We start from the raw sequence: 20,206 nt of genomic DNA on the forward strand, positions 1-20,206 counted from the left end.
CATCAGGTCACTTGATTTCTAGACCAGGTGGAATTCTACTTTTTTGCTTCTCAGGAGACAAGGGTGATCTACAATCTGTGTGTACTTTGCCGACTCAGTCACTGATTTCGGTCTCATTGACGCCTTGATGCTGAGATCAGCATGCAGGAGTGCAATGAAGGGAGAGCAAGCATTCCTTTCATGGTTCTACCTCAGACTTGAGCACCAGAGTATGTTAAAAAACACATGATATATAGACTGGTAAGTAGACACAGATGATGTTTTGTAGAGGTGGTCATTGCTATACCATCTGCCAGGTCCTGCAGTTGGTTAAAAAAAAAAGAAGAAAAGAAATTAGTTTGGCAGGATTTGCTCTTCACAAAATCATGTTGAGTTTTGCCAATTCTATGTAATTTGATATGTTCTTGCAAAATGAGTAAGAGCAAAGTGTTTTCACATCGAGCTACAGGAAAAATATGGCCATTGTTCTTATGACCTTAGTTTAAAAAAATTTAAGTATGAGTAAGATAGGACCATGGTAAATAAAAGATAAAATGAAGGAGAAGCAGACAGATGGGTAACTAATTCAGAACTACCAAAACTCAAAAATTGTCCGTAGCTGTAATGTAATTGATATACTATTACCATGTCTCAAACTAAAAAGAAGGGGCATGAAATCTAAAGCCTTTTGGGATCAAAATATGCTCAATTCAGGACTAGAAAATTTATTTTTCCACACTTACATTAGTAAATTTCTACAGAACATGTATATGAATTTGTGAAAGGTAATAGTTGCATACAAATAATTTCTTTCTAATTTAGAGTCAAAGACTTCATAGGATTAATGTATTAACTATAGGAACTCTAGTTGGTATTATCTACTAACATTATTTCAGTCATTACCATGTTGATTTCACAAAGAATTTGGAAGATGCTAATTAAACTTTGTCAGATATGAGTAAAGGGTATAACTCTGATTTGTTATCCATTTTGCTCTTATTAAACAGAACGATGACTAAATGATTTCAAATGAAGATTCATTCTAAATGTTGAATGTATAGGTTTTAGTGCAAGTTGGTCTGTGTGTGTGTAGTACTTTTGCCTCTTACTGTGAGTGAAGGGCACAGATAAGAGAAACACCAGTGCCAGCACCCCATTGTCACATTAATCTTGCTATTTTCTTTTAAAATAACATCTCCTAATAAATTACATTTCCTGCTACATAAAAGTCAAGTTCTTTATATGAAGTTATGAAAAATTAATTATCTTAATAAATTTATTCATCCAACTAATATAGAGTACGTACTATGTGCAAGACACTGCAGGACACTGATACTATATATTTGTTAGTCTAAAAAAAGAGATTTGGTTTATACTTTGCATTAACAGATCTTATATATCGAATGACATGCCACACATTTTATGGCATTTTATTCTTAACATAGTAACATATTTATTCACTTCTCGTGTTTCATCATGGCATGGCACCAAAGATTCAAGCTTATTTTCATTTGATAAGAATTGCCAACTTGTATGGCTATCAAAGAACCTAAAGACACGGTTCCAGGTGTTATCCACATTTTCCACCTGCAGCTCTATGCCAGAGTCATATCACCTGGGTTCTCTTGCTTTCTGCTTCTCGTGGGGTTCAGCAGTGGGGATCATTGGCCAGCAACATAAGTGAGAAAGACAGAGGTTGGGATATTCTTTCCCATTTCTCCTTCTGCAGCGTGATGATGTCAGTAGCTCCATTCTCTATGGACACAGTTCTTGTCCAGTGGTTCCCCTTCCAAGACGACAGTCTTTCGGGGTTCCAGAAGCACAGTTTCCTCCTCCCCAAGCCCTTTGGTGGAGGGATAGAAGCCCTCCTGGTATTGCTCTTCCCTCAGTGCTTCTCCACCCTCTGGTGGTTCACTTAACTCTCCACACCTCTCCAAGCCATCCCTTCATTAAATTCCCCTTTCAACCACTTCAAGGGTAACTCCTCTTTCCTGTTGAGACTCAAGAGAATGCCCCCCAAATATTTTTATATCCAGGGGATTGGTTTCCAATGGTAACATGATGAGAGATAGAAAACCGTTTGAACTATATCGGAGGCACTAGAATAATGGAATTCTGTTTCCAAGCAACTTGTAGACAAACTCTTCCACACTTCTAGAATATATATGCAATAGAGTTGATTATTTAGAAAGTTAATGACTTGACTGAAGAAATTCAACCCTGTTTTTTGTTTTCTTTGCATCCAATATAAATACAGTGACTGCTAGTTTAGAGGTGACAAACTATGGCCTGACAAAACCAAACCTTTATTTTCCACAAATAAAGTTTTACTACAGTGCAGCAACACCTATTTCTTTTCCATAGTCTATAACTGCTTTGTGCAGCCATGGCAGTGGGGGATACTTGCAACAGAGACCTTATGGCCCACAAAGCCTAAAATATTTACTATCTGGCCTTTTACAGAAAAACTTTGCTGACCTTTGAACTAATTGATTGAATGATATGTTTATCATTTTATTTATTTTGGCCTCATTTGGATACTTCTCTGAATCTTATAGTCCATATGCTATCTCACACATACAGTAGCTCAATCAATGTTGATTAATAAAGAAAGTTAGAATGCACTGACCAATATAGAACTCAATCTCAGTTTGGCTTTAAACCCAAATAATTCATTTTTATTCTTTTACAAGGTTTATTAGCCAAGTTTTAGATATGGTTATGGAAATTTGGGGGTTGATGTCTTAAAAATTGGTAACCTGGTAGTTCTATACACTTAACACATGGTGAATATCATTATTAAAAATTTGTTTGAATTCCATTCATTGAATAATTTAAACTGAGATGCATGTTCAGATTTTGATCATAGTTATATTTCCTAGTGGTATTTTGAGAGTGGTACCGTTTTTTAAAATAATATGAATTGTATGCAGAAATGTATTAACTTCTGAGTGGTAGAATTATAGGCTTGGTTTTTTTTTTGTTTGTTTCATTTTTGTGTGTTGTTGATTTTTCCAAATAGGACAATGAAATGTATTATTGATAATTTTTAAAATATGGAATATGTTTAGTTTCACGTAACTGAATATCTCATACAGCTATTTTGGTTTGAGAAACAAAAGATCTTTACAAAATTCATGGAATAAAATTAACTCTGATTTTCAACCTAGATGCCCAGCAGCAGACGAATGGATAAGGAAGCTGTGGTACATATACACTATGGAATATTACTCAGCCATTAAAAAGAATTCATTTGAATCAGTTCTAATGAGATGGACAAAACTGGAGCCCATTATACAGAGTGAAGTAAGCCAGAAAGATAAAGACCAATACAGTATACTAACGCATATATATGGAATTTAAAAAGATGGTAATGATAACCCTATATGCAAAATAGAAAAAGAGACACAGATGTACAGAACAGACTTTTAGACTCTGTGGGAGAAGACGAGGACGGGATGTTCTGAGAGAACAGCATTGAAACAAGTATACTATCAAGGGTGAAACAGATCACCAGTCCAGGTTGGATGCATGAGACAAGTGCTCAGGGCTGGTGCACTGGGATGACCCTGAGGGATGGGATGGGGAGGGAGGTGGGAGGGGGGTTCAGGATGGGGAACACATGTAAATCCATGGCTGATTCATGTCAATGTATGGCAAAACCCACTACAATATTGTAAAGTAATTAGCCTCCAACTAATAAAAATAAATGGAAAAAAAGAGAAAATATTCAACTGGCATATCTCAATTGAAAATTAGAAAATAAAAATATTCACATTACAATTTTTAAAAGTTTTGCATGAATTTTAACTTTAAGCAGAACATAAAATACATAGTCCCTTATATTTGCATATGCATTTTTAACACATCTTCCCACTGTCATTTGACAGAAGGAAATAAAATGCTTTCATATTTCCTCATTTGCAATGTTCATCATTTGTAATTCATATTTTTATATGAAAACAGACCTACATTTTTTCTATGATTGGAAGTATTTGTTTTAGCCCTCATTTATTTTCAGTGGCCTCAGAGCACCACTGGTGCCTTGTGTAGAATGGACTTGCTGATTTACCCCAAAGGGATGCTGTGTGACAAATTCAAATGATTCCCTAAAATGGTATTATTATACCCAAGAATAGCCAGTTTGTGTTTCTTTTATCAGAAGGTCTTGAGATTTTGTGTCACGGTATATAATTTATCAGTTGTATTTCTGTGTTCTTCCTCCACTGTGAGAGTACTTCCTGCTACATGGAAGTTTTGTCTGTTTTATTAATGCTCCATCATTTGCTCTGACACAGATAAGTTCTTTCTTAACTAGGTATTGTTCATGTTTGCCTCTAAGATCATAAAGGTTTACCGTCAGAATATGAGAGTGATTTTTTACCACCTTTTTAAAAGTCCATTTTTATAAAATTTGTCCTTTTCCATACATGTTTTTATTTTCTCCTCTATTTATCAAGTTTCTATTTGTTTGCCGTCTTTCCATCAGCAGCGTCTTAAGAAGGAATGAGTCATCACCAACTATAGCACAGATTTAAGGAATTAAGGGAGGGGGAGGAAATCATACAAATACAAGGAACTGAACACATGATATGACAGCCATACCCTGGAAATACCTGACAAGTGACCATTAACTTAGAAGATTATTTCATGTCAGACCACAGCCAAAACATTACACACTTCTTTTAGGCACATCACAAATTCATAGACTTTACTCATAGGAGAGTCCATCAGGTTCTCACTCAAAAATCATTACATCTTTCAGACTGTTTTCACAATCTGTGAATTTCCTGCAGATAGAAAATTAGTTGCTGCAGATTTGAATGGGGACTCTTGATAGATTCTCAGCAACAAAAATGAAGAGCCAGGCGAGAAGAGAAGAAAACTCTTCAAAGTAAAAACTCAAAACTAGTTGTCCGGGACCTGTGAGGACAGGTCAAACACCCTCATACTTCTAAAGAGCCTCTGAATATATTATTATATTGAAAGTATAACACAATCTTTTAGGTCAACTGCAGTGACATATTTCTTTAATGAAGTGTCCATTTCTGTTCAATAAAGCTTAGACAATAATAACACCTTTCGACAAGATTTCATAAAATAATGACAAATGGAAAACAGTTTGGGTATTGAAGACATGTCATCGTATGCTGTCTGAGAAATGAGAGATTACATCATATTTATGTATACCTCTATGCTTTTCCTTGAGGGAAAAAAATTATAGACTTTGGCAAAATCTGTCTTGAAAGCCATGTGTTTTATAATATCAGTGTCTTTTTAGTTCTTCACATTCACTGGCAAGTGGTATCTTCAGCTAATGCTTCCTCTAGGTCATTAGTTAACTAGAATAGTTCTTGGAAGTTGCTCATCTGTGATCTCTTGGCAATTGTCAGGAATTTAAACTGGTCACCATGGTTGAAGGAAGACTCTAACACACTGACCAAGAGTTCCCATAAGAACAGGGCACAGTGCTAAATGCCAGGGATACACAGATTAATAAAATGAGGTCACTCTTCAGGATTTCCCCATCTATCCAGAAGAACATGTCAGCAAATACATGCCATTCAGGGTATATTATAGAAACAAGTGGAGATCAGATCATCTGCAGGCACCACTTATCCTGTGGAAGAGGAATGCTTCGGAGAAAATGACCCTGGAATCCTGAAGGTTGGGAATTCATTTTGTTAGAAATGAGAAATGAGCATTTCAGGGGATGGTCATGTGGAACTAAAAGATGCACCTTGGAAGAAAAGCTATGACAAACGTAGATGGCATATCAAAAAGTAGAGACATTACTTTGCCAACAAAAGCCCATATAGTCAAAGCTATGGTTTTTGCAGTAGTTACGTATGGATATGAGAGTTTGACCATAAAGAAGGCTGAGCACCGAAGAACTGATACTTCCCAACTGTAAAGTTGGAGAAGACTCTTGAGAGTCCCTTGGCCTGCAAGGAGATCAAACCAGTCAATCCTAAAGGAAATCAATCCTGAATATTCATTGGAAAGACTGATGCTGAAGCTCCAATACTTGTGGCCACCTGATACGAAGAGCTGACTCACTGGAAAAGACCCTGATGCTGGGAAAGATTGAAGGCAGGAGGAGAATGGGACAACAGAGGGTGAGATGGTTGGATGGCATCACCGACTAGATGGACATGAGTTTGAGCAAGCTCTGGGAGATGGTGAAGGACAGGGAAGCCTGGCGAGCTGTAGTCCATGGAGTTGCAGAGTCAGACATGACTGAACAACAACAAGCGTGGAATGTAATGATGAATTTGTGATGGTTCACCTTGTTCAGAATACAGCATTAGGGCATTTGAGAGGAATCATTGTAGAAAGGGCGTCCCTTGTGGCTCAGCTGGTAAAGAACGCATCTGCAATGTGGGAGACCTGGGTTCGATACCTGGGTTGGGAAGATCCCCTGGAGAAGGGAAAGGCTACCCACTCCAGTATTCTGGCCTGGAGAATTCCACAGACTGTATAGTTCATGAGGTCACAAAGAGTCGAACATGAGTGAGTGACTTTCACCTTACTGATGACCAGGCTAAGAAGAGGATTCCTTTCTCTGCTCTGTCATCTCTTCCAACTTTACTTTCCTCTGCCCATTTGAGATATAGAACAGAACTACAAGTGCACTAATTAGATGTCCTTAGGGAATGAAACCACTATCCCATTTTACAGCTGAGGAAATAGATGCTCAAAGAAATTAGGTAAAATACCTTCTCTTTGTCATCGTATTATGTTTCTCTTAAAACTATGCTTGATAATTAAAACATATATCTTCTATATTCTAAGGTGAATTTAAAATCTTACTCTTTACATCAAGAGGACTTAGAGACCCTTTTGAGAAATCTTTGAGAGATTGGATTTCTTGATGACCTGGCATTTCTTTTTAAATATTCATGAAGCAATGATGCCATTCCTTTTTTTAAGAACTAATTGAAAATTCAGCCATTTTAGGTGTCCAATTCAGTGATTATTGTATATTCACAGTATTGTGTATCCATCACAATAGTCACTGAGTATTTTCTCAAAAAGAAACCCACACCCCTAAATCATGAATCCCATTTCCTCCCAACCACCCCAGACCTAAACAAACACAAATCTACTTTCTGTCTCTATACACTTGTTTCTTCTGGACATTTCATATAAATGGTATCATACAATATGTGACAGGCCTTTGTGACAGACTTCTTTAGCTTAGCATAATGTTTTCAAGGTTCATCCATACTGTAGCATGTGTTAATATGTCATTGTTTTTTATTGCCAAATAATACTCCATTTTATAGATATACCACATTTAATTTATTCATTATCAGCCAATGGACATTTGGGTTATTTTCATTTTCAGCTATTCTAAACAACAGTGCCATTCTGCTACTGTATTTACGTCATTTATTATACTAGCTTATGGATGTGATTAGCTTTGCAAATATTTGTCACCAAGGAGCCTGGTTCCGAGTGAGTTTATCACTTCCTGTAGTGTAAATCAAGATGGAAGTAAACATGGGTGCTTTTAGTACACAGGTCGTGTTATGTATGTGTAACCTGCAGGGGAAGCCTCAATTATAATACACAGAAAGACTCTTTCTCTAGTGATTCCTAAATTGATCCTAGTCCATTCCAATCATTTAATTTCTGATTAGAAGATGGTGGAGCTTTAGACCCTAGCCAGATGGATATGATTTTTCCGAAGTCCTTTCCTGGGGATTTAATGTTCTAAGAGGGAATGAATTCAGGACACATAGTTACAAAGCACACACACACAAAAAAAATACCATGAAGAAATCTTGAGAAATCTCTTCCTAAGTGAAAGGAGGATAGGGAGAACTTTTGGATTTATTCTTACAGGATGTTGCAATTCAAAGACCATTAAGTTGTATATAATGTGCAATCCTCTTTTGCCAGACAGAGAAGTTTCCTGATTGTACTCTTGAGATATTATAAAGCATTTCTAAGGCTGCTGTTAAACTAGAGAATTGTGAATTGGTAGGTTTTCAAATAAGTTACTCCAGACCTCCGTCTGGTCTAAAGCTTCCTGCTTTTACAATTAACTCCTCATGTTTCTTTGTTGTGTGTGTGTGTGTGTGTGTGTGTGTGTGTGTATGTGTGTGTGTGTGTGTGTGTGTGTGTGTTAAACCTAAAGACAGACCAGGAAGCATCTGGGGCCATCTGGTTCTAAAGGGGAATCCAGATTTCTATGAGGGCTAGGTACTAACTGTAAAGAGGATAAACAATTCTATCTTAATTTTCAACTTCTGTGCTAACCTTCAGTCATTACCATCCAAAATGCCCTTAACTCAACACTGGTGTTAAACTTCATGGTGTTTTCCTTTATGAATGAAGCAGGTTGGTCTGTCTTAACACAAACCACAGTACAGGCATGAACACTTCCATGTTGTTTTTAGCCAGGCTTCTGAGAGATTACAAAGAAGAGTGGACAAGTTAGGCACAGGGCAATTCTTCCTTCTTGGTGCCTGTTCACTCTTGGTCTGTGTTTCCAAATAAAGGATTGTGATTAAGAAAGAGTCATCAAGAGCAAAGGGAAAAGACTGCTAACAACCGGGATGACCCAGAGCTTGTGTACTGGCCAGGGCAATGCAAGATTCTACTCTGTATATCACTTAGCAAAGTGCCACATGAATGCATCCTAATTTTAATTAAGATAATTTGGGAAGTGCATTTCTCTGCTCTCCAAAGCAAGATTCTTTCTCCTGCAACTGAAGTAAGGCAGGTTACATTTCATTTTTTCCCTCAAGATTCTTAATTTGAGAGGAATAATAATGAAAACACTACCAGTAATATGCATAAAACCCTTACTCTAGGTTGCCATTTAGCTGTATTAAGTTAACCCTGTTTAACACGTGAAGAAAGTAAAGTGCAGAGAGGTTCAGAGACTTGCCTAGGCTTACACAGCTGGTAAGTATTACAGCCTGGATTTGAATTCGGCAGAAGACTCTAGAACCCAGGCTCTCAACAACCTAAATAAGAAATTGTGCTGTTCTTAATTCAGTGTTATGACAAAAACATTTTTGCTGCTAATTAAAAATATCATGTAAGTACTCAAAGTAAATATTTATGTAAATGTAAACACACATTGAAGAACTATAATACTATATTTTCTTAAAAAAATGTTTTTGCATGCCATTTTGTCCCAGGGAAAAGCCTTATTTTCCTACAAAATGAAGAGGAATAACATTTGATTTTGTGGGGGAACTGTTAAAATTACTTTGATGGTTCCAGTCGTGCACAGCATTAAGCTTTATGACAAATATGTAATCTGGTTATTTGTCACCCAACTTGGATGACTTCCAAATGTTTCCTCTTAGTAGCTCTTGATTTTTGTTTGGATTTTTTTCAATCACCAAATAGTCAAACAACAATGTCTGAATCACGTTTGCTCCAGTTAGAAAATACCAGCATGTTGAAAGGCAGCTTTGGTTATTTAAAACCCTACTATATTCACGTGCAACTTTGAAGAGCATGCATGCTTTCATGGACTGGATTTTTTAAAGAAGAAGCAAAAAGAGGAAAAAACCCCAAAAACAAACAAGTTTGCGGCTCAAGTCCCTTCTTTGCTATTTACTGCAGTGAGTTTTCCTACTCCGTTTTGCGGGCGAAAGCACGCTCAACAGATCAAACTGTCCGAAAAAGGCCGTCTGCATCCCTCATGTTTAGAAGAGAGGGATTTCGTTCTCTTTCCTTCACACATCAAAGAAAGCACTCAGGGAGGAAATAAACCATAATTAGGCATGAGCAAGCGAGCAGACCGACCCCTTCCTCTCCCTTCCCCATCCCCGCCCCCCAGGCCCTGGCAACCATCCTGGGCGCGAGCGAGGAGCCGGCCACCGCAGCAGCTGCAGCTAGCGCGCGTCCACGCCGCGCCCGCCGCTAGGATCTGGGCGGCGGCGGGGCCGGCCCGGGGTCGCGCGTACTCGGGAGCGCGCTCATGCAGCGGTTTTCTTCTCCCACAATCCAGAGGCTTGCGGCGCGGGAGGGGCGGGGAGTCGGCGGAAGGATATGGCCGCGGAGGGAGCTGCACGCTCCCTTTGACGGCTGGCTGGAGGCGCTAGTTGAGCGGCGAGGAGCGGGGTGTGATGCGGCACTGCGGTTCTGAGGCCGTTACTCCGGCTCCTCTAGAGAGGGCGGAGGAAGAGGCTGGAGCGCGGCGGTGATTTTGTGCCAGGGCTTCCCAGAGGCGCACTGAAAAGGCTGGCGGGGCTCGGGAACCTGGGGGGTTAGAGACACTCATTCAAGCCCCCACACCCCGGGAGGGGAAGGGGGCAGGCGGCGAGGCTCGAAGGCGGCTGAGAGATGGTGTGTGCTCGGGGGGAAGGAGCGAGCGCTGCCTGTCGTTGGTGAGGGGCTGCAGGCAGGGAAAGCTCCGCGGGTCAAAGCTGCTCCATGCCCACTGGTGGGTGGAACGTGTTGAGCGGAACACAGGTCTAGCCTGGCGGCCGCTCGGAACCCTTAACGTGGTTTCTAACGTGGGATTTCATTTAGCCCACGGTGGGATTAGTTCGTTGGGGGCAGCCTCGCTGTTCTGGCTCCTCCAGGAGCTGGGCAACCTTGACGGGCTTTTTGTCTTGCTGCTCCAGCCCCTTCTCCCTTCCTCCTCCTCCAGATGCCTTTTCTCTGCCCCTCCTCGCCCGGTACAGACATTTCCAGCGCAGGCTGCCGCTCGTGGCTGCTGTCGAAGCCACTTCTCGGGATTTCGATTCGTTTCCCTCTAGGGTGTTTTTTGAGGAGGGAGAGTTTTTCTCCCCTCCACGATGGGATTTTCTTCCCGTGCCAAAATGGACTTTCATTGATTTCTACTTACTTCTTCAACGTTTAGTGACCAATTCTCTAGGCGTTTTTTTGTGGTAGTTCCTTTTTTTTTTTTTTCCAAGTACATTCTCTGTAAAATGGAGAACGAGGTTTTTACTCCCCTTCTGGAGCAGTTCATGACCAGCCCCTTGGTCACTTGGGTAAGTGGGGTGTTATTTGTTGCATATTTTGCTGCATTATTTGTGGCTGCAGAGATGGAGGTGGGCGTTCGTGTCGTAATGATCATTCTGTTCTAGGTTAAAACGTTTGGACCTCTGGCTGCAGGAAATGGGACCAACCTGGATGAATATGTGGCTTTGGTGGATGGGGTATTCTTGAACCAAGTCATGCTTCAAATGTAAGTGCTCTGTTTTTTCTTTCTAGGCAGCTTTTTTTTTTTTTTTCAAATTGCATACTGTGAACTTAGAGACTATGTTTTAAGATCTTTGGTCAGAAAAATTCAGGTGGTTTAAGAACTTCACCTTGAAAGGTGATAATCTTACATGCCAACCCCATTTATCACAAGCCAGTAATTTTACCTGTTAAAATTGTGAAACTTTTAATTTTTCATTCTGCAAATCATGTATTGTCACTTACTGTCTTCAGTGCTGAAATCCAAACCACATTGTGTCCTTTTTGATAATTTGGTAAAATGAGGAGGTGAATTAGAATAGTTTCCTGAGGTGGGGGGTTGGGGGGTGAAGCGTTTACTGTAAAGTTATGTGCATTTGGTACAGAATGTTTCTTATTAACCTTTGTGTCTAAAAATAAATGGCTCAAATTTTCAAACTGGTGAAGTAATAACAGATTTCAGAGAAAAGAATTTCAAACAGCAGTTCTGATTGGTGAAGACTGTTGCTGTAGGAAGTAATTTAAATGCATATAATAACTAAAGTCTGATTAGATGATTGTGTGAATTATTTGATTCATATTTGGGGAATCATTTTAAGGTGTTCTTAGAGCTTGTTTTGAAATGCAGGTGATTGAAATCTTGATGACAACTAGCTAATAATTTAGTAGGCAGATCTTTGTCTTTTATGTTTATAATGTTGGCTTTAAGTAGAAAAGTGTTTTCGAGGTGGCAGTTGAATATTGAAACCACATTGGTAGCTGGATCAATGAAATAAAAACTGTTTTTATCATAGGTATTGTAGCATTAGGTGCATTCTTAGCACATCAGTGTACTGGGTGTTACAGCTGTGCTCAAAATTGTGTATTAGCCTTATTTCTCTTGAATACTACAAGAGTCGTTTGAAACTTTCCATTTTAAGATATTCTTTGTGTTACATATGTGGGAATTTAGTGCATTATTAGTAAATGTTACCAGGGAATAAGTCTACTGTTAATAGACTAATACCCTAACGTAAAAATGATCAATTCTGTATATTTTTGGTATTAGTTTTTTCTTTAGATTTTTCTACTTAAAAGAAGGTATAGTGAAATCCATAAATAACTGTTCCACTTGTAACTTCAGTCTGTGTCCTCAGAGTCTTGTAGTCTGTATGCTCAAAGAGACTTTTGTGCTCTTTTTCATATGTGTTGATCCTACAGCAACGTATTATACTACTACATATTTCCAAAAGTGTTGTGTTTTTTTTGTATAGGCACCCAAAGAAATATGTTATCTGAAATGTATTTCTTTTCTCTTAAGAAAGGAAAAGGGAATGTGGACCTTAATTATTTCCAGGGATAATAAATATATTTGGGGCAGCTTTCCCAAGGAAGTATCTTTAATTTTGGAAATGTCCCTCTATTTCCCAAGCAAAATGGTAGAATAATTAAACCAACTTCTATTTTAGGGAACACAAATGACAGGAAGGGTAGCCATTACAGTAGATACTCAGAACTTGTTCCCCTATGTCTCTTTTCTTATTTGTTTTTAGACAGAAGATTTTGAGTTTGTATGTTGGGCCCTAAAAAAAAGGTGTGCTCATAAATATAGGAAAATACATTAGTTTTCCCCTTTAATGGTTTTTATTTGAATGATTCTTTTTCCAAAAAATATTTAGTACATTTTTTTTTTGAAGCCAGAATAGTTAGCTGAGGTGCTAAAAACAGACACTTTAGCTTGTTTCCACTTTGGGTACAGTTTTATACTTAAAATATATATGTGTGTGTATATTTTGAAAGTAATGGTGTTCCAAAATAGTGGTTGCCAGGTTGTTTTTTTGGGAAGGCTAGCTCCATTCCAAACCTCAAATCTGCTTCTGTTTTTAATTCCACCTTTTAGTTTCTTTAAAAGTTTTTTCAGTGTCCTAATTCTGTTCTGAATGACCTGTGTAAATTAAAGGAAAATAAAATTAAGGAAAAAAGGAAGACATGTTTTAGTTTTTTAAAAAGTGTCTTATGAGATCAACACAAATTTATTGTAATTTATTACCTAATTATTTACCTAATAGGGCAACAAAATACACATTGTTTTAAAAGCTATATTTTGCTAATTTTGAAATCATTAAGATTTCTACTGAGCACTTTGCTCAAATTAACTTTTGATTTATTATATTAAATTGTCAGTTGAAATTGTACCTAGTAAGTTAACCTAAAAATAATTTCTAGATTAAGTTTGGTTATAGAATTTGTGGGTGAGAACCGTTTGTAAATGCAGCATATGGATTCTTTTTCTTTTGTCACATTTCTTGTGCTTGGAGTTCATTGAGCTTCTTGGATCTGTGGTTTTATAGTTTTTATCAAATTTGGAAAAAATCTGGACATTATTTCTTAAATATATATGTATATATGTCTTTTCTTTGCTCTCTTTCCTCCTCTTGGAAGCCCAGTTACATGTATATCAGGCTACTTGATGTTTGTTGATACACCATTCAATTTTCTTTTCAGTCTTTTTCTCTGTTTCACTTTGGATAATCTTGCTAAATTCATTAATCCTTTTTTTCTGTGATGTTTAATCTGCTGTTATTCCCATCCAGTGTGTTTTTCATTCTAGATACTGTAGTTCCATCTCTAAAAATTCAATCTTTTTTATATCTTCCATGTCTATAGATTTCATGTTTTGTCTTTTCTGTAGCTTCTTGAACATAGAGAATACAGTAATAACTGGCGTAATGTTCATGTCTTCTAATACTGTCTGTGCTGTTTCTTGGTTGGTTTTGATTGATTTTTCTTCTCACTCTGGATTGTGCTTCCTTGCTTTTTGCATACCTGGTAATTTTTTATTAGATGCCAGACATTTGAAATTTTACTTTGTTGTTGGGTGCAGGATTTTTTTTTGCATCTAATTAAAAATATTTTTGAGCTTTGTTTTGGAATGCAGTGAAGTTACTTGGAAACAGTGGTCTTTTCAGATCTTGCTTTTAAGTTGTGTTAGGCAGTACCACTTTGCTTTGTTGTACTGTTGAGGCAAAACCCTTTTGAGTACTCTGGCGGTGGGAACGGGAACTGTTCCTGGACTTCTGTGTGCTCTGGGTGGTGTTCCCTCTAATCCTTTTTGGTGGTTCTTTCACTGTCCGTGGATGGTTTTCTTCACACATATGTACTGATAAGTACTCAGCTAAAGACTTGAGGGATACTCTGTGCAGATCTCTGGATCTTTCTGAGCAGCTCTCTCTTAGGTGCTCTGCTGTGTATATGAAGGTCACCTTGCTGTCCCCAGACTAAGTTCTGTCTCCTGGATTCAGGGAGACCACTGTGCTCTGCCTCCGTTCCCCATTCCTGTTCTGTGGCCTAGAAACTCTTTCAAGGCAATAAACTGGTACAAAGGTAGGGCTCATTTTGTATGTTTCCCATCTATGAAGGATCTACTGTTCTTTGTTGCCTGATGTCCATTGTTTCGAAAAGTGCTTCGTGTGTTTTGTGTCCTTCCTGATCCCCCTCAGTTGTTTCAGGCAGGAGGGTAAATTTGGTTCCTTTAATTTCATCTCGGCCAGATGTGAAAATCTGTTTATATACTTAAAACCTGTCTTGTATTCCCGCCTTGCAGATGTGACAGAATTTTGTTATAGGATCCTTATGGTAGAATTTTTTTTCATCTAAAGAGTAAGAATATTAATTAATTTAGTGACTTCTGGATTTGCCATTTTTGACCCAGAATTTGAAAGTAAAGAGTGGACCTCTGCATTCTAGTTTATGACTCTGCCTTATAGTTTCGGAGTCTGTTCACTGATTTGGGATTCACTGTATTCAGAGATGAATCCTGAATTTCATTGAGTAGCTCGTTGAATCAAAGAATCTCTGTAAGAGCCTGTGACAAGGCATCAGTCCTCTAACTAATGGGAAGAGGAAGCTATTTAGAGATCTGTAATGATGGCCAGCTCTTCTGCATGCTGCAGGGCATTTTCCTACTTCAACCAGATGAAATCTTTTTTCTTCAGTGCTAGTTATCAGACATAGGGCTTGGTGACAGTGAAGTGGAAATAATCGTTTTCCTGTTTGAGATGTCATGCCGTTTTGCAACCAATTTAGGATATTACTTGCTGTGAATTTTTAAGGTATTTGTGACATTGTAGTTGATTTCATAATTTTAGTCATACTACCTAAGCAGTTGAAAATATGGTTATGTTAGGGTTTTAAGTACTGAAAAGTTGTTAATAGTATCAAAACCATATTTGGAAATTCTGTGATTCAACCCCATTAGATAGACCCCTACAGAAATCTGTTCTTGCATTATGTAGTAATTATGATATACTTGTTTATGGCATTTCTTCTTTTAGAAATCTTGAATTTGATGGGATTTTAGAAATCATCTACCATGAAAATCATTCTTACATGACACATGGTCATCCAACTTCTGCTTACGTATTTCCCGAGAAACAGCTTCATGAAGTATACCTAAAGAAGGCATTTAATAGAGGAAGTTGACTGAGAAATCTTCCTTCATTTTACTAGATTAAGATTCAAAACTGCACTGTGCTAACTTCATGACTAAGTAACCGTCAAATGTCTAATAAAATGCATGTTTTCTTACCAAGTATGACATTGACTCTGAACTTTGGTATGGTCTCTCATATGGTTTTTGTTCAGCTTTGTTTTTGTTTTGACTTCTTTAAGAACACACTTGTGATATAGTCAGAGTTGCTGTCTTACTACCTGGTTTTTGATTTACCTCCCCAGTGTTTCTCAGATGTGTCCCTGACTCGGGTTAATGAAATAGCCCCTGACTGGTTTTCTTACCTTTGGCTTGCCCCCCTTCAAGTTGTCTCCTCATCTGTAATCATGGGAAATTTTTCAACAAGCAGATTTTATCATGTTACTCCTCTCTTTTAAGATGGCTCAGCAGCCTCCTCCTGCCTTCAGAGTGAACATATTACTTGAATGTCTAGACTCCTTTGAGATCTGGCTGCTGCCTGATTCTCTGTTTTCATCTTTGTATAGTACCGGTCCTCAGTTCATAACCTGAGACTGAGCAGACTTAGAGTTCCCAAAGACAAGCTGTGTTCTCATATGTCTCTGTGCCTCTTGATACACATTTCCCTTCCTTAGAACACTCTCCGCCTCCTTACTAATGCTTTCTTTAACTTTGCAGCCATTCCCTGACCCATCTGAGGCTTAGCACTCCTTGTGCTTCCGTAGGACCCTATATATACCTTGGTGATAGCAGTTTTTGGTATGCTAGACTCTACTGACTAACCTGTGTGTGTCTTGGTACCAAAGACTATATCTTTTATATCTTTGTTCCTAACACAGTGCTTGATACACAGTAGGTTCTTGATACACTTATCTTGAATCAATGAATAACAGAGAGGCTGTATGGTAAAGTGGAGGGAATTTGGGCTTTGCATCAGATGGACTTGGTTTCCTGTCACCATGCCTGCCTGTTCATGTTTCCTCAAACAAGTCATGATATTTCACAGCTCGGTTTTGTATGATCTCTATTGGTGTCATGTCCCTTAACTTCTCAGTTTTCTCATTTATAAACAGCATAAAAAGAGAATCATAGTGTTATTATGAGAATCAAATAGGATGGCTTGTGCACAATGCTTAGCATATAGCGAGTGCTCAGTCAATGTTAGCTACTGAAATCTTTTATTTCTATTATAATAATAACTGTCTTCTAGACTTCCCTTCCTCCCCCGCCCCCTTTTTTGTGCCAGCAAATTCCTACTCATCCTTTTAACACGCTGAGAAGCCCCTTGGCAGAGCTAATTGCCCTCTCCTGTATGATTCCTCAGCTACCTTTACTAAATTGTTAAATTGTTGTTACTACTAGAGAGTTAGCGTTTGGAGGCTGGAGATTTAGTGTTACAAATCACCAGCGTTTAGCATCGTGCCTGGCATGTATCACCAGTATGTAGCATAGATTGGTACATCTAAGTTTTCAGTAAATGTCAAGGGAATGAATGCACGTTTTGTAATTTTATTAATTTTCAAAATTTTGAGAACCCTCTCTAGTTTTAGTGTTGTACAATTTTGTTTTACTTTTTAGTTTGTCTCCCTTTTTCCCCTAAATTAAAAAAAAAAAAATTGTTTTTGGCTATGCTAGGTCTTCATCGCTGCACTGGTTTTTCTTGAGCTGTGGAGAGTGGGGGCTAGTCTTTAGTTGTGGTGCATGGACTGCTTACTACAGTGGTTTCTCTTCTGGCAGAGCACAGACTAGGGCATGCCAGCTTCAGTGGTCGCAGTTCCTGGGCTCTTGAGCACAGGCTCAGTAGTCGTGCTTCCCCAATTCTTTACCACTGAGTCACCAGGGAAGCCCTTTAGTTTGGCTTCTGTTTCTCCTTGCTTTTGTTTCCCTCCGTCCCTTTATTTATTTCAGTTACCTTTATTGGAGCTTTTCCCCACCTATGTTATGTCTTGCTGCAGTGAGGTGGTAAGAACAAGTCATAGTTGGTGGTTTTGTATGGTATTAGAATATATAGATCCTTCAGTTTGCGTTCTAGTAACTTTCTTGTTGATGTTCAACATACTGAGATTTTTTGTCCACAGCCCAACAGTAAAAATTCGAATTAATAACTTGTGGAATTTAGAATTCATAAACTCACAGTTTTGTATCTGAAGAGGTGAATCCCAACCTCCTGTCACCATCCCTGACTCTGGCACCACAAAGAGGTCTTCTGTGCATGCCTGTGGACATCTTGCTTGTACCTGAGGTCCAGGCTCTTGTACTCCCTCTTCCAAACAGCTACTCCTTGGCCCAAGGATGTACACATCTGTAGCATTGAACACATCCTCAGAGCAGATGGGAAAAGAGGCCTGTGCAGGTGCTGAAATTGGATTTGAGGTATTTTAATAATAAATTCCACAGTTCCAGATAAGTAGAGTGTCATCAAGAAGTGGTAGTGTAGGGGTTTGTCCTCTTGTTTTCATGGACTTCTTGCCCAGTGGTGAGGGGCATGTCCTGAGGAAGGCCAGAGTGCCACTCTGGACAGAGACCTCTTTAACCAGGATCTATAAATATAGTACTTAGTCAGAAGGATAAAAGGGATGGTTCATTCAGAGATCAGTTCATTCATTTAATAGCAAAGTCTATATTACAAACTATCTGATAGGTGTTTGGGATGTGATGCTGAGTAAGATAAGTCTTTTGCCCACTAGTAACGGAGGCGACATGTAAACAAATTGCAGTGTGGCATACGTGCTATGTAGTGGGATTATGTTCTTGGTAGTGTGTTGGCACAGAAATGTAATAATTTACATTGAGTAGGAGCAGTCAAGTGAATAGAAGTCACAAATAGTGGCAGTAGGAGGGAGGATGTTTTAAGTAAAGAAAATAACAAAAGAAACATGAAAATGTGACTAAAAATGGTGGAATTGGGGAACTGTAGGATATTTTATGTGGCCAGAGCAGAGATTGTATGCTTCTTGCACATGGGAAATGAATTTGAAGAGGTGAGAGTGGCAAGCTGTCCTTAAGAAACCGCATTGAGAAGATGGAGTTTTTTCCTGAAGAGATGAATATTTGTTCAGGTCCTCTCCAGAGAAATGGAATTGACAAGACTGTATCTGTGTGAATGTGTCTGTATGTGTATGTGTGTACATGTGTGTGGAGAGAGAGAAAGAGATGTGTTAATAGATTTATTTTAAAGAATTGGCTCAGGAGATTGTGGCGGCTTAGTCTGAAATCTAATGGAATGGGCCTGCGTGAACTCAGGGAAGAAATGCACTGAGTTCAAAGGCAATTTTATAGCAGAAAGTTCTGTTTCTTCCATTAAGGTCTTCAAATGGTTGGACAGTGCCCATCCACATTATGGAGGATAATCTGCTCTACTTAAAATCGGTTGACTTAAAGTGTTAATCTTGTCCAGAAAACACCTTCACAAAACATGCAGAATAATATTTGACCAAATATCTGGGCACTGTGTGTTCCAGCCAAGTTAACATATATAATTAGCCATCATAACTAGTGTTTCTTTAACTGGGTCCACAGGTATTCTTGGGAATCTTTAGAAATTCTAACATTTTTGTTTTCGTGTCAGTAATTTAAATTATTTTTCAAGTGGTAATAATAAAACATTTCTTTTGCAGTAGTAATTCCCTATTGAAAGTTTCTTTTTTTTTTTTTTTAATCATAGATTTAAAATTAGTTTCTTAAGCGACTTTTTTCAGACAGGTGCCTTGGACTCTTAGGATGTCTATGGACAGATCCTCAGAGATTCTTGATAATTTGTTTCTTTAAAATGTGTCACTCACTACTCCATCTTGAAAAGCATTAATATAAACTAAAGAACATTGGAGTAATTAAGCAGATAGCATTTGCATTTTAGAAGGACTGAGTCTGAGGCCAGAACAGAGATAGAAACCATGTTGATGTAGAAATGATATGGTAGAGAGAGAATGCTGACGTGATGGGACTGGGCTGCCAATTTGGTGTGGAGAATGAGAAAGGGATGTGTTTTAAGATGATTATCAAGCTTTTTGCTTGGGTGGAGAATGGATGGTAGAGGGGCTTCCCTGGTGGTCCTGTGTTAAGAATTCATCTTGCAGTGCAGGGAATGTGGGTTTGACCCAGGGATCCAAGATCTCATATGCAACTAAGTCTACATGCCATAATAAGACCCGATGCAGCTATATAGATAGACATTTTTTAAAAAAAAGAATGGATGATAGTGGTAGTGCCTTTTGTAAGTAAGGCATTATGAAAAGTTAAGGGGAGGGGAAGTGTGGAAAATAATTTTATTTTGGAATGTCTGATGAACTGTGAGAAATATCTTATGGGCAGGTGGATATGCATAGGTTTGTGCTCAGGAAAAAGGCTTAGAATAGAGATAGAAATACGGGAATTAGTTTTTAAGTTTCTAATAGAAATTAAGGACATGGATGTCAAAAAATAAAAGGGCCAATGACATATCCTAGGAAGCAGCAACATTAAAAGGCTGGAAGTTAGAGGAAAGTGGAAAATTTCACAAGGCTACTGGGAGGAAATCACAAAGGGAGTCAGTTAAAAATGAATACAAGTATTGTCTTGCAGGGTTGATGGCTTATTTGAGATTTGGAAACCACACATTTTAGCAGAGCCAGTCAGCATGGT

The 20,206-nt window shown here is 38.4% G+C and overlaps 1 protein-coding gene across 5 annotated transcripts in view; it reads left to right on the forward strand.

Annotated features, from left to right (window-relative positions):
* The first annotated feature begins 10,022 nt into the window (after positions 1–10,022).
* Positions 10,023–20,206, forward strand: part of CCDC88A (coiled-coil domain containing 88A) — a 113,800-nt gene continuing 103,616 nt past the window's right edge. The window contains exons 1-2 of one of the 5 annotated variants that reach the window (XM_043917982.1): positions 10,023–10,949; positions 11,046–11,146. In XM_043917982.1, the coding sequence (XP_043773917.1) occupies positions 10,887–10,949; positions 11,046–11,146 (164 nt within the window). In that variant the 5' untranslated portion in view covers positions 10,023–10,886. The remainder of the gene's footprint in view (positions 10,950–11,045; positions 11,147–20,206) is intronic. The other 4 variants (XM_043917983.1, XM_043917981.1, XM_043917985.1 and 1 more) reach the window with 4 other exon arrangements.

The sequence above is a fragment of the Cervus elaphus genome, chromosome 11 (genome assembly GCF_910594005.1).
Source record: "Cervus elaphus chromosome 11, mCerEla1.1, whole genome shotgun sequence".
Lineage (NCBI taxonomy): Eukaryota > Metazoa > Chordata > Mammalia > Artiodactyla > Cervidae > Cervus > Cervus elaphus.